Source organism: Bombus impatiens, unplaced genomic scaffold, assembly GCF_000188095.3.
Source record: "Bombus impatiens unplaced genomic scaffold, BIMP_2.2 scf_0543, whole genome shotgun sequence".
In the NCBI taxonomy this organism is placed as follows: Eukaryota; Metazoa; Arthropoda; class Insecta; order Hymenoptera; family Apidae; genus Bombus; species Bombus impatiens.
The window spans coordinates 1,547,386-1,563,668 of record NT_176962.1 but is presented as its reverse complement, the minus strand read 5'-3'; the positions used below and the strand labels follow the sequence as shown (position 1 = coordinate 1,563,668).

General features: G+C 36.1%; 1 protein-coding gene across 1 annotated transcript in view; it reads right to left on the bottom strand.

Moving 5' to 3' along the window:
* LOC100749652 (synaptotagmin-10-like) overlaps positions 1–15,789 on the bottom strand; it is a 54,207-nt gene extending 38,418 nt beyond the window's left edge. The window contains exon 1 of the mRNA XM_003491252.4: positions 15,699–15,789. Coding sequence (XP_003491300.1) covers positions 15,699–15,789 — 91 coding nt within the window. The remainder of the gene's footprint in view (positions 1–15,698) is intronic.
* Between the last annotated feature and the right edge of the window lie 494 nt (positions 15,790–16,283).

The following is a 16,283-nucleotide window of genomic DNA, read 5'->3' as shown; positions in this document are numbered from 1 at the left end:
GGTTTGTAACTGGTGGTACAAGGGGAAAGGGGGTGATTCTGCGCGAAAAAAGAAGTCGAAAATATAGAATAAAATTTTTTTTAATTTTTTTTTATCTTTCCATCGAGATAACGATCTACAGTGAGATCCGTTATAACGAGACGTGATAAAGTGCACGCGTACCGAGCGAAAATTCAAAGTCGATTTTCTCGAAAACAAAGCCTCAAACGAAAAATTTTTATTCTATATTTTCGACTTCTTTTTTCGCATAGAATCACCCCCCTTTCCGCTTGTACCACCAGTTACCAACCACCCTGTATATAGACATAATCAATGCAAATGATAAAAAGTGGGTTACTAATTATATACTTATTATTTCTTTTTACAAGTCGTGCGATGATAATACACCCACATACATATATACATATATAATATTAATGAGAATAACAATAATGAATTTTACTTTATCAATTTGCAGTTTTCATTTTGCCATATATCGTACCGTATCGCGGTATTGTCGGTAACCGATGGTTTTTGCTATCTTGTACGACGTATACAGATTCGCGGCATCTTTTGTGCAACAAATCAAAAGGCTTTTCGTAGGTATGTGTGTTCGTTTCAGTTTCGTGGATTTATGTTATCGTTCCGCGACTTATGAAACTTTCAGCATTCGCAAAGTTACTTTCAGCCATGATAAAGTAGCTCGCGACAACGAATTTTGGAATCCGGTCGGAGGAACCGATAGATCCTATTTGTAATTCTAATTCAGTCTTCCTTCGTTTCTGTTAAAATATTATGATAAGTAACGTCTGTTGCGTAGAATGTGATCGAACATGTTTTTTGTGTAGCTTTTTGTATAAAAGTATTCTTCATTGATGCTCGATTAATTCGACATCGTTGGATTTCGCGCTGACCTTTTCAGCCAAGGTTTAGCGTTCCTTGGCCTGTTAAATGTTTCTCTTTCGTTTATCATTAATAACGACACGTGATTTTATATGCGAACGAAAGGATATTATGCATGTAAAAAAAAAAAAATTGCTTTTAAACAGAAAAGTCGATAGCGAGATGGTATTCTCTTCGGATCATCAGTCGCGAAAATTGAGAAGTTGTTATCGAGTAAACCTGTAATAACAGTTGGAATTCTGTTCAGAAATGGAACACGTAACCTTGTACTTCATCATTGACATTTCCTAAAAATGTCAAGAAAGAGGTTGTTCATTTCTGAGAATGGTGTTCTTTCTAGTTTATTACTTTAATTATACGTTATATAATATAGTAAAGGTGATCCCCATCGCAATATCGGCACTATATTTCTTACCAGAGATAGGTGTTTAAAAATTAATATCTTCTATTTTATCGGAATCCTTTTAGTGTCTATAATAAAATTAACAAAATAGCTCCATTACAAATCGTAAAAGATAATTTACGATCCTATTATCGCAAAAAATAATTTTTCTTCGAATAATAAATTTTTCTGTCCATAGACGAATTTGATGGAGAAGTTGAAGGAAGAGCAAGAAGAAAGACTCTGTCTAGCTGGCTTGCCTCTACGCCACTATTTGATGAAGTACGTGTTTCCAACGTTGACGCAGGGACTCATCGAAGTTGCAAATTTACGTCCCGACGATCCTGTAGACTTTCTCGTGAGTCGAAACTTCTACCAATCGTCTTGTCACTTAAACGCGCGTTTGATGTTTCGTCGTAATTATCTGGGAAAGTTCTGGCCTTCCTGTACTCTCTTTTTGACGCAACTCATTTTCCTCTCGGTGGTTTAAGCGATAAGAAATGAACGTTACTTGTCGAAAAAAAGCAGCATCGTGCTTACTAGAACTTCAAACCGATTAATTGGAGAGCACAAATGTTCAGCCGTGATGTTTAAAATTCGTACAGTTTCAGTATGAAATTTTGTACATAATTTTAAATTACACATGTTTATTAGATGTAAAATATTTATTGAGAAGAAGGATGAACTTTTTTACATACAATGTATTTTTCTTTTATTTATCAAGTTGCAAATTAACATAATTAAGCAGATTATTTAACAAATTTATTTCGGATTGTTTAACGAATTAAAGCTATAAATTCAGTTTTTTCGATACGTAAAATATGTACCTTGACTTCTATTGTAAAATTTTAGTAGAACGAAAAAAATGATATAAAAATGTACCTACAATGTATTCCATCAGTTCTTTCTCCGTTTGAATAACCTAACCAAACTTTTTCACCTCTTTTCAAGAACCCATTACGTATAAAAAATTCTCCACTGAATGTATTAATTAAGGGAGAGAGCTTTTTCACAAAGTACGTTCCCTGGTTTTCAATCAATTTCAAATATTTTTAAAAGTCACTATTCTCTTCTTATCACGTAGCTTTATTTTTTACAAATAATGAACCATAAAATAAAAGGTGATAAAAAATTGAATCCTGCATATGTAGACAAATGGCAGTCCAAATATATTATATTACATTCATTCGAACATTTCTACCATTTTTATAGTACGTTAACAAGTCGATAAAAAAATCTAAAATCGTTTATCACGATGGATCACGCGTGTATTAAAGCAATTTCCGTTTCATCGGATTTATCGGGAATATTCAAAAATAATCGTCGATTGTTGATAAGCATGAAATGAAACTAATCGTCAGGGGGGCTGGATTAAAACGGATATTTTTTAGGTAACGTATCGATCCGCGCTGGTAAACTGAGACGCTATTGCCTGTCCAGAAGGGGATATTGAATTTCAACTAGTGGAATGGCCACTGATACCACATGGATGCCTCGCTTCAAAAACAGAATTCTCGTTGAATTTTGGTACTCCCTATCGTACTTCACGCATATTGATCGATAAAGTTGCCGTTTGCTTCCATTTGATCGAAATTATCTTTCATATGATATATGTAGTTATGTTCTTTATTCCTCAATTTCAAATTTCACGACCAATAGTATCCTTTATCCAATATTTATCATTTAAAAAATTGATTTCTAGTGTCAGGGTCTAAATTTAAATATCTATATATATAAATACGCTTGTCAATTTTCTCTTTGTCTAAAGACTAACAAATAATTAGCATGATCGACCAGATACTAATATCATTTAGTTTCCACGGTCCACAAATATCTCGCAACATCAGAAATTCGTTAATTTTCTGTGAATTAACGTTTCTCTATTTAATCTTCAGCAATATCTACTTCAGCAACCTCATTTAACATTTTCACACTAGAATGCTGCTGAAACAATAACTGGCTATCACATCTCTAACTTTGACGTATCGACATCAGCAGATCCGCCTCTCACGATCAGTCAACGATCCACGTCGAGACATCGGCGATGGGAACGAGAGCGTGACGAGGTTCAGATTAAACTAGCGGTCGACCACCCTACTGTAACCCCTTTCGTCGTTAATTCTCGGTTCGAAGAACTTTGGAGCTTCGACTCCGAGGTCGAAGCACGACACGCGTATCCATCAAATGTTTGCATTGAAAGACATCGTCCTATCGATCAGCTTTTTTCTTTTATGTAAGGTGAATCGGGATACGACGAGGGACGCGGTCAAAGGGAAGGAAGAGTGAAATATCGACGAAGTAAATTCTTATTACCTTCACCGTTTTCCCGACGGGCTTCCAACGACTCGTGTCTCGCACTTTGGTTTGTGGTACGTCCTTCGACCGTCTCCTGTTTAAGGGGTTGCTCTGTGTATCGAGTCCTCGTTACGCGAACCGTTACTCCCCTGTACATTCCGCGTTTTATGAGCACGTGCACTGAAACATGTCCTCGATTTCGTTGCCTGTTCGTTGCCGAGACACCAGCCTCGTTTCCAACCTTGGTGATCCTTACCAAGGTTATTTAATAATAACAGAATTAGGTCAGTTTTTCGTACAATTTTCGCGAGATACAATAACGTTTACGAAGCTCACGATTTGAAATTAAGGATAGACTGTCTAAGACTTTGTATATATAGGAGCTTGTATTATTCACGATATTGGTTAATCTTGAAATCGAATTATTATTTTTTGTAAGTTTGTTAGGGAAAAGTGATAGGGAATTTTTATGCTTTTCGTCATCATTATTTCGACGAATAATAATAGTTGGAAATTTTGCATTTCACAAAGGACAAAGGAAGAAAATTTAGAAACGAGGAAACATAGAATTGGCAAACGTCTTATTATTCACTTTGAAGAGAGTGAATATCCGCGATTAATAGAACACAGCTCCCTCGCACAAGAATTCGTCAATTAATAATATTAGTGTAGACAAGTTATAAATTTGAATCCATTTCACCGTATACTATCTAATATAACTATGTCCTGCCAATATTGAGTAACCAATATTGAGTTCCAACATCAGGTTCGATATTTTTTTTTAGAGCACAAGTGAGTTTCATTTCCAGCAAAACTTTGGGACTTCTGGACAGTAAAAGTCCAATGGCTTGACTCTCTCGACCCGTCCCGGCTGTCTGTCGTTTTAGCGACAATTTTCACGCTATAGCAGAACGTCCGTTGCATCATCAAACGTAAAAGCGTCAGTTGAATTGGCGAGAGAAGTTGCATGTAACGTGCGCGCGCGCGTGGTTCAATGTACTACGCTCTGCCGCGTGGAATTTTACGATATCGTCGCTCGGTAACGTGGTGAAAGTTTTCGCGGTCGTTACAACCGCGTGAACGTAAATGTAATACGCCGGGCGACGAACGGTGCTTTCGCGTCCCAGGTGTTTATACCTGGTGAATAATCGACGCAATATTGCGGCGAGCATTTATTATGATTTACCGGCAACGATGGCGAGCTTCGTTGTACGCGATTGCAAATAGTCGAATCGCTTAGTTGTGTAATTATTCGATGGATAAATGGAAGCTGTGCAAAGTAAAAAGAGGAAAAGCACTTATTATACCTTCCCGTTTTATTGCTTTTCCATTTTAATTTCTATATGGCCTTAGGTTTTGTAAATTTCTCTTATTTCGTACTTGTGCAGGACAATGTACAACTTTGCTTTTCTGCGTTGTCAGATAAAAAGTTAAAAGGTTTTACTGAAAACAGAAGTCACGCGTGTTTGAAAGAGAATGTTGAAAGTGACGCCTCGTTAGAATTCGAAAGTTGATGCATTCGAATGTATTCTTTTTGAAATATTGTATGTTCAGTTAAAATATTCTTTCCCCATTAGCTAATTTCATTATTCCATTTCTTGAAAATGCTGCTTCCACAGTTTTTTCGGTCCGGAATAATTTATTCGTTCGAAAATTGTCGATGTGTGAAAAAATGAAACTCTCTGGGTGCAAGATCAGGTATATAGGAAAAGTTTCATATTCTCCTCTCTGAAATTTTTAGTCTGATTATTTGCAACTTCGCCTGATATTGCGTTATTCATTTCCTTTGCTCCTACTGATGGAGTCAAAAGAAGGATTTGGAACGCTTTAGATACCTCTCTCTGATCGTTGGATATTATTTCCAGCAATATATTGTGCGATCTTATTGTCGATTATATTTTCCGGGTTTCCCCTTGGTTCATTTTCCAATGAAATATCACCAGTCTCAAGTTTCATAAACCAACCAACCAATGTCGAGCTGCCTTCATATTTACGGAATCTTCTTCGAATGTTAAATTTATGTTTTCGGCAACTTCCGTAGCGTGATTCCCAAGTTTAAGTCTGTATAATAATGTCATGCGAATATTTTGACTATTCATGACAGTTGATAATGACATTGTAATATTTTTATCGTATATTCCACTAACTTTCGGTTGATATATGTCAGAATAAATTTCTTTTTTCCTATTTAATGATAGGATAAAATTTGATGGGTGATACTGACTGTCCCGTTAAATTTAAGCTTGGAGAAACCGTCATTTCATATGTATTAACCTAATATGTATTTCGAGAAAAATGGGTAAGGCAAGAAGATCTAAAGAATGCATTTTTTTTAAACTTTTATGTGAACATTTCTTTTGATGGAGTTAGCTAATATTTAAGCAGCGCGATGTTAGCATTAACGATTCCGGTAAGTTGGAATTAATTTGAGTACCGGTAAAAGCAGTATAATATGGGATTAAAAAATGCGAAGATGTAATTTGAAAATTTAACATAACGATATATTATTTATCAAGATTCATTTATAAAACGTTAAAGTAGAACAGGAGGAAATGTAAATTCTATATTTTCTAATTTTTAATTTAAGACCAAGGAGGTTCATGAAAAATTATAAAATTATTAAAAATATCATTTTTAGAGATCAAGCAATATATTATAATGATATTAATAATAATAATTTAGTACTTTACGATATGGAACAACTAACCTAATATTTCGTAAATTAATCGGTCAAAAAATGTTACCACGATTAACAGGTAATATGTAACATTTTGAGAACAATACACCGTGTCGCCAATTTCTAATACAAGGCGCAATCTTGTCTGAAACGCACAATAAACGACATACTTGCGAACTGACTTTACTGTACAATATGTGTCATCCTTTGTTACGTCCTATGCAGAGTAACGTATAATACAAGTTGTGTCTATCTTACAAAAGGAAAAAAAAAGTTGATCAGATTATAGCCGAGACAAACAATAAGCCGGGGCTCAACCCATATTCTTCACAGATGACTGATTTGACCAATTAATCCATCTAGTTTGTAGACAAACTTTTCTTTTCAAAACTCACCATAAAAGCAGCTGATGCGTCCCTGTGCTGTTTGACAAATGCGGCGATTTTCAATCTCGAATTCCGTGTGAAATTGGTGTATTAGAAACGGTATTAAAAGGTGTCTCAATGCGTTGCTGTAACCATTAGGGATTATTTCTCACTGTTTATTTCTCACTATTCACAATGGCTCACGTCTATAGCGGAGTTTCTTAGTTACCTACAGATTAATTTTCTTAATTGGTCTAATGGATCAGTTTACAAATCGATCTCGAAATGTTCACTGCAATGCAGCGATTTGTATTGTAGTTAGACTAGGAATAGTTTCGATATTGAAATTTAGATGAAGGGTTTCGTGGTTAGACTTTCTAAGACTGATAAGTAATTCGTGTATTACTTTATAGTATGTCATCTTATATTCTTCAAATTTCAAACATTATCATTATCTTTCTTTCGAATACCAATGAAATTACAGATTTATAATAAAATAAGTAGAAGATAGAAACAATGAAATTCTTTTTGTACGAAATATCAAAACGTCCTAATACTTCTGGCAGCAAATGAATATCAAACTAATCATTAAAATCACATCTAATTAATATCAAATTCAGATTACGTATATCCTCAAGGGAGCTCTTTTGAATCATCTCAATACTTCGTCGCGAAGTTTCCAACTAGTTGAACGACATATTACGACAAGTTAAATAAATATCAGAGAAATTTCAAAGCAGCGGTAGGTATCACTACCAAGAGACAACAGCCGTATTTCGCAATAACGACGATAGTATGCACGACACTACGTCGTTGTTACTTGGTGAGCTTTAATAAACAAACTTCTGTCATTCACCATAACCCAGACTCGAATTTACCCCCTGTAACGGGGATGTAAATTAATGATGAGCTGTGCACTGATTGCCTGGATGACATGCGACGTAAATTCAAATTACAAAACTAGACGTAACAATGCAACGTGACAGCCATTGAATCTCTGAATATCAATCTTCTTCTAAAATCTTCTTCGAGATTGTATTAATGCGGGAACTAAACTACTTAAAAAATATCGAGCACCCTTTCCTCGATAAAGTATTACGTAAGGGTTCGTTAATGTTTGTTCCGTGTGATTCGACTGAATGTTATATCCGTCTATTTGGGTACACGCGTATGCTTTTGTTCATAAATATGCTGCACGACCATTGGCTTTATACAGAACGCGATAATTGTAATTATTTTATAAGACAATCATGACGAGTTGCTAAAATATTGTGTTCATTCAAAATAACGATCATGGACATACTGCAAAGATCTTCAAGAAAACGTAAATTTAACGTGGAAGAAGTGAATTTGTACGAATTGCAGAAAGATTACGGATTAATAAATACCTACATATTTGCCTCCACAATTCTCTCATCTACAAATTTCATAGGGGAAAATTTGAGCTCGGAAACTTCGAAAAAATTTACGTAAAACAGTCTTCTATAAATTGTATTGTATTTAGTAATTATGAATGGGGATGTTTGTAAGTTAATGTTACGTTAATTGAATTAACGTGCACCGAAATCATTGGTTCGTTGTAACTGCTTCATATAATAGAACAACAGGTCGAGACTGAAACGTATCTGTGCTTTCATACGCAATCAGGCTTCCGAGGTTGGCAGACATTATAATTCGCTTGCTCGTTCAATTACACGAACCAACGAGATTGGAGTTCGAATGAGGAGATATACTCTTTTAATGAGGAAATTGATTTATAGGATCTAGTAGATTCTCCCGTTTGATGGTAATAGCTTCTTCGGTAAAATTTTATTGAATATCAGAGTTCGAGATACAGACTACTTCAGCAGAAAAGGAAGTGTTCCAAGTATACCATTATTCGAGACTTCGGTTAATTTGTGGTAATAGTTGATAGCAGTATCACCTTGTTGCGTGATCAATATATTACGAATGTAAGTTGCTCACGGTTTATAGTTCAATAGTTAAGCAGTAATTCGTGAATCTTAATACTGAAAGCGAGGAATTTATACTTAACGATTTAGAGAGAAATAAATTATTTTTTTATCATAATATTCTATCATACGCAATAAAGAATAAAATTATTATATTTTTGTCATCTATGATATTTAAATTAAATTGTATTCTGGTAAGTAAGTGTTGAGAATATGTTTCAGCGTTAACACGCGCAGTAATAATCTTTACGAAGTAACCTTGACTGAGCTTTAATTGTGAATCATTTTAGCGGAACATTTCCTACGTCCCTTTTAACAACCTTTAAACGTCTCCTTCGGCGAATTTCTTCTTTGAATTATCTCGACGTATTTCTGAGGAACGCAAAAAATATCATGAAAGTAAGTCTAGCATAAAACGGTTAGGTACTAAATGAAAACTTAGAAGAAATCGTTGATGCATCTCTCTTTTATTTACGCAGTTACTCCTAAATTAGAGTTTAAAAAGAATGAGAGGTTAAATTAATCTAACCGTAACCACTTTCGAAAGTTATTTAAAAGAAGTTAACTCTTTAGGCGGACGGTTTGCAAATTTCTATGAATAAACTGCGAACACTATTTGTTGTGCATATCGATTCTTCTCTGTTCAAACAACTCTCCTATTCCCTTGCAACCTTGAATTGTTCAAAGGTCTTGACATTCTGATTTATCTAATTTCTTTTCCTTTTCAATATGTTCATGAAATTAAAAAAATGCAACAACATAATCTTATCTTTGTAACTAAAAAAAGCAAAACAATGAATTTTTGATATAATTTGGAGAGCCTAAATAAAAAAAATAGTAGGTTCTAAATAAAAATTTAGCAGAAAATACCACTGTATTTTTCCCTTATATCTTGCCTTCCATTAATTTTTAGTACAGCACTTACCTCAATACGTGAATGTTCATTCATAAATAAAAATGGGCTATCTCGTATAATTTTTCGTGTAACGCGAACACAACATCGACTTGTGGAATGGGTAGAACATTTCAAAGGGTAGCTGTTTCTCTTTTCTTTTTTTAAGGAGAAAATTTTGTTGGTAAAATAAATATGTACTTGCAATTCGTTAAGTTGAGTTATTTTTCTAAAAATTTAGACGATACATTTTCTTATGAAGATTGAATAAATTTGTTTATAAGTGGTAACAAAATAGAAAGCAAAGAGGCAATATAAATAATAATTATTTAATAAATGGATTCCCATTAAATATAAAGGTAATTTTTCTCGAACGTAATTAACGGAAACAAATGACCGAGTCGCTTAAACTCGGTTTAAATTTCATTCGATACACACATACGCGTTACTTTGCAACCTGAACACGCAAGCCAACCTCTCAGCGATTAACAGATACTTGATTTAAAAAGCGTATCTACATTTCACACCTCAATTTTAAATTACATCACTGCAAATTATAATAAAAGGAACTAGATTACGATCCTTCTTATATCGATTTATAGAAAATCAGCATAATTTTTCTAAATAAAAATTATATTCCACAAATTTGAACGTTTATCGCCATAAAAGAACTGCTAACCGATAAAGTAAGAGATAAAAAACAATCTGTCTGAGGATAAAAACAATAATCTGTCGGAATTTCAACGACCGTATCCATTTCATCGAGTCTATTCTCAGCGGAACAAATTCGAATAACTTTCGCGATTTGCCACTGAAAGTACCGACGGTCACTTGTGCGATTCTCTATTTCCGGAACTGACGTCGTACTTTTTATTCCTCCTTTCCCTTTTTATTCGCCTCGATCCCGACGCGGAAACGTCGAGAAACAGGAAATGTGTTGACGAGCGTCGGAAGTTGTTCGTTGAAAAGTGAACACAATGTAACAAGGCCGGGGTAAGAGGTGGAGAAACGGGTCAGGGAGTTAGAAAACGGGAGGCGACCCATTTTTTAAAAGGACCACGTGCACGTATCATGCCAGTGCATCAATGCTTCCGGAAAGAATATCGAAAGATATTCCATTATTCCGACTGCATGCGTGTTATTTTCGTTACACGTCTCCATTTATTTCGCTAGATATAAAATGAGATACTAAGGATCGTGTTATTTATGGGGCGTTACTACTAGTTTTAAGGAATATATATTTACATAGGTTTTTCGTGAATAGAATAGTAGAGGAAGATTTCGTGGAGAAAGAAAGTCAAGCAGGATAATATCTGTAAATTTCTGTAGTATTTTCTTCGAAGAGCTTGGGATACCATCATCTATTTGCGGTCTTTTATTGGGCTTAATGGTCTGTAATACTTATTGGTGTTTATTTATTATTATTACTTTCAGTAATAGAAGTGATCGACACCAAGTCTTCACTACTGGCATATTAACTTTTATCGTCTCAGTTATAGTATTGAGCATCGTTGTCACGGAATCATCACAGTAAACAGTAGTTAACCATCTTCACAGACAATTCGATCTTTCATTCTACATCGAAATAACATGGTTGTTGGTCTATACGATTTCATCCGCTTTCTAATCCTTTCCTAATTCAACTCTCTTCCAGGCTGAATATTTATTCAAAGAAAATCCAGAGGGGAAAATGTTCGAGCCAGAATACACAAACGCGATGGCCTCGGTTCTGGAAATGATCGACAAGTATGGCAGCTTCGTTCTTCCCGAAGAAGAAATCAGCGACAAAATGTCTGAATTTTTGAAACGGGAGCGCAGCAAGTCGGAAGAAGTGATGGATAGTAGCGATATAGACGTGTGCACGAGTCGGAAGACCTGTATCACACCTTGTTTCACGTATGAAGACACGGACACGTACGAGGGAGAAGGAGAAACCGAACGGACAATCTCCGAGCAAATCTATGACAAGGAAGATTGACGAAGTTCGGACGAGCCAGACAGTTCTTCCCGAAGGATCTGGACGTTAGGTCGAATCGCATGGCAATTAATTAATCTACACGCGGTACGACAATGACAATATTTGACTGCCATCGTCACCCGAAGTTCCTGTAATCTGTTGAGCTCTACATACTAATATCCTACGTCTCTCTTCAATGTGTTTAAGAAGACATTTATGTAATGTGATGGCTGGACTGTGGATGATTATGCATTCATAGGAAATTTGAATATTTGAAAATGTACAGGATACACATAAATATACAGAATATTTAAAACAAAGAATTTCACCACGTTCAGATGACGAAATAAATATTTAGTTTGGTTTTATTCATATAGCTGTCTTCCTAAAGATATTAATTTGCATAAATATCTGCAGTTTAGCGATCGGAATATTTGTTTACAATGTATTACTATATTTGTTTACAATGCTAATTACTATAAGTGAGAGCAAGAATGAGTTTTATGTTGTGATTGTGTCATGACTCAAAGTACATTTTGATGTAAGTATAGAAATTGTCGATGCAGCAGATACGTAATATTTTACCAACACTCAAATTTACGCACCTATAGCAATATAAATAAACATTTGTTTCGAAGTCTGTTATATTGATTTCATTCTGACAGCAACAGATATGTTTTATTAGTTTAATATTGATATCTCAAGAAAGGGTTTATATGACTATCTCTTTTAAACCTTTTTGGCGACCAACAGATGTCTGTTTAACAATATTGTTCAACCGATGGAAGAAACCGTGGGCTGAGTTACATCCTCCATAGATCAGGCAATTGGTTCCAATATTTAAAAATAAAAAGTACTCTAATCTTTCTCTTTCATAAATATAAGGATATTCTTGCAAAATGCAATTACTTTTATAGACTTGAATAATCCTTTCTTGGACATTACATGTATAGTATGTTGGAATAAGGCGGACACTTTACGAGACATTTAATCCAACAAGATTATTTAAAAGATGAAGTGCCCATTTCTTAACGCGAGAGACTTAAAAGAAACGAAACAAAGTAAATTACTTAGAACTATGTATGATTACCGTAATGGTAAAAACAATTTAGCATAATATGTTCATTCCGTTCCAATTAAATGAACCCAAAAGTGAAAAGACTTTTAAACTACTTGTTATATACCGATTGCCTACATCATTAATTATACTACACCTACGTACGACATATTTTCACGGTAAAAATATAAAAATTCCTTTAAGCCATTTCACATATTCAACATGTAAGATTTTTTCGTTCTAATTACCTTTATATACCTAATTCTAACAAAAAAGCTTTTATATTTCAAAAGATATAAACAAAATATTATTTCCAAATTTTTTGTATGCCTTTATACAAAAGCTTTTGCTAAAAGAAATATCTCCAAAAAATTGTATATGTACTATCGAAATATTCTACGTTGTAAATGCATTAGAACTTCGTATTCCGAATTATCCTATCTTTCCAAACTAAAACACAGTAACCACGATCCAGCATCCTTATGAAAAGAAAACAATCTAACTACACAAATGCTATTTAAATATTATTAATCTATTTCCCAATAGTATCATATGTTGCACAGCGCACGAAGTAGAATGTACCGTTCGAGTCAGACGTAGCCTGTTGAACATCTGTCACCAGAAGGATGAAGCGGCAGAAACCGTTCATATATAACCACAATTTACATATTTATAATTAAATTTAACAAACAGAGACAGTTCACGAGAAAATGTAAAAGTATGTGAGAAAGAATAAGTTATGCAGAAACGTAGAAATATAGAAATAAAGATATGAAATGTAAAAATATTCGAGAGTTCTACGTGTTCTATGTTAGAACCAAAGGACGAATCGTTGAATCGAATTTCTTTGACACGATACAGAATAGGAAACGCGTACGTTTCGAGTTCATCAGTCAAATGTTACAGACCTTGACCGACTCGCGGTCGCAGATCGGAGACAGAAAAATCTACCGTGAGAATAATTCGTCTGTCGCAAATTGCACTTCAAAGAGCCAATTTGACCCTTCCTCTGTGTATGCCGCTGAACGTAACAGAAAACCAATTATCGTAGAATCTTTTTCAGAATAAAAGCATTATATTACAGCCGTAGGATACAGGAAGACCAGCAGCATATTGCTGCATAGAGGAAAAGTCAAAAAGTGCTCGTCGACTGTAGCCGATAGCGTTGTTTAGATTCGTTTCGGATTCGATGAATGCGATTCCAATGCGATTATTCGTTCGGAGCACAATTACCGTTAATCTGGTTCGAAAAGAAGATACATATAAAGTGGTTACATCGAAATGCAATAAAGAAACGAATGAAAAGTTGTTGCAATGAATCGCGAAAGCGTACGTTTGAATTATAAATTTATTTTATTGTACGCGTTTGTTGATCAAATGTATTTTTACGTGAGACTCGTTATGTTGAGTGGAAAATCTTGTTGTATTAATAAAGAAGGAAAAAGAGAAAAGGAATAAATGAAACAGAAAAAAATGAAAAGGAGAAATGTAGAGAGATGATGAAAAGGGAAACACTGAAATTTCCGCAAATGCAATATTTAAGCGGATCAAAAATCCCTGGTAATGGAGTACGTTGATTATCAGTTGGATGACACATTAATATTTCCCTGTGAGAACGCGCTCGTGAGCTTAAAATTCGTATCCAGAAGACTGTGAGCTCTATATCGAGCCGTAGGCGGTCTCGCGGGGCCAAGGACGATGCACATTGTTCCGCGTCTTTAATATGACGTAGGTTTGCTCCTTTCGCCGTGAGCGCTCGTAGTATCGCGGTTTACCTTTTTCGTGTTTCCTTTCAAAACAAGCGGTAAATTGTTTCACAACGTAACGGCCAGACAACGAATAGAAACACGCTTGTACTCCAACTTTCCATTTCCTTTATTGGTGTCGTAATATACGCGTTTGGAAATGTTCCGTTAACGAACATCTATAAATATCGCGTGTATACTACGAATAATCGAGTAGTGCAATAAATCACAGAATTTGCGTTGTCATTTTTATCATTCTGCTATTTTCGCAGCGTTCACCGCGCTGTTGTTTTTTCTTGCTCCCTTCCTTAATTTTTTATCGGAAGGTTAAGAGAAGTTATTACTTTTAAACTTGACAACGAACCATTATCGATTCCCCGTAAACATAAATAGAATCAATGCGTGCCAAGATAGGAATGAACACAACGCCTACACGATCGTCCCGTATCGGCTGAAAATATGTAATGATAATAAATCACGATAGGCGAACGTTCCAAAGAACGCAAAAACTTTTCATAGGCAAACGAAGTTTAACTAAACTGTGGGAATATCGATGTGGCAGGAATCTGAGCAAGTACGTAGGAGGATGTCGCACAAATTAGTTTGACGTCAAACTTTGATCAACATTCCTTAAACCGAAGCCCTATATCTCGAACAAGAACATAAAAATAAAACAAGAAAATATCGATACAATTGGCTTTAACAAAATACTCGTTCCTCATTTTCACGAAGTAATTGTAAGAATTTTCAATTATGTGCTCGAACGATTGGGAATTGAATGCTGAGAACTCTATAGTACTGTGCTTCAACAGGTAAACGTTCCAACGACTCAGTTAGTTTCTCAGACAGCTCACTTTGATCGGCTTTTAAATCAGAAATATCGATCGGCGATGATGGTTAAAAACAAAGGTACTTTTCATACAGGAGCATCCTTCGTTCGAACGTTGCCGACGTCGAATAATAGGACGATGGGTCTATTTAATGGGTCTTTGCGAAGCCGCAAAGCGCTAATTGGCCCTAAATCTTTGATTTTCCAGGGGAAGAAAGCATGCGAAGGGTTCGTAGGATCGAGAGGAATGCTGAATAATTTCGCAGGAACAAAGTCGTTCCGACGCGACGACGCCTCGTACGCCGTGAGCGTATATAGACGAAGCGTAGTCAGTATATCTGTATCTTCAAACACCTGTTAGCAACTCGTGTGGGCGGCTCGCCACATCGCCTTTAAATTCTCGCCACGATTAAGCACGAAAAGCCGCTTCCTCTCGTCGTCTGTTCACGATCCAACCGAATAGCAATGTCCCGTTACGATTTAACGTACGCATGCCGGACACGCGTTTTCCTTTTTGTCTCCAACGCGTCGTTTACACTTCACCAACCGTACAATAATATACCACTTACGATACGAACATGAAATCGTACTATACGTAGACACACTCGCCGAACATAGAAGAAATAACAATTAAAATAGTAATGAAATAAAATATAAAAACTTACCGGCGTGGCCTTGCACGGAATAATTCGCTTCCTCGCTAGGAACGATAGTTTCCTCGAGGACGCTCTCAGAAGCGGTCTTAACGACGCCCATATCCGATCCTATTTCTTTGACTTCGCTGTGACGGTGCGTACAGTCAGCGTGGTACACACTCTAAGTGGATGCGACGAAGTGAGGTTGTTCGATGACGATTAACTCGGCTTGATCGTGCCGCGTTGTCTGCCGCTGCCGGAATGCGCGGCGCCGTTTCGTCAACTTATTGCGTCTGCGTCCGCGCCTGCGTCCTCCGCCTCTCCCTTGAGCCCTCTATCCTGCTCCTCTTCCCTCCTTGACCCTCACACCGGTATATCCTACCCCTCTATTCTTCCTACCTCTCCGCATCCTTGTTCCTTGGCCAGCAACGCGTCACGGGATGGGGAGCAAGGCAATCCCTAGGCCAGGGTGAACACGCAGCCAAGAACGCAGGAGCGGGAAAGGGAAGAGAACGGTACGTATATGGTGGTGATGGTATACTAGCGATGGTTTGCCGGTGGTGGTACGTCAGTGATAGTGTGCCGGACTAGGCTGCCGTGGCTCGACGCGTCCGA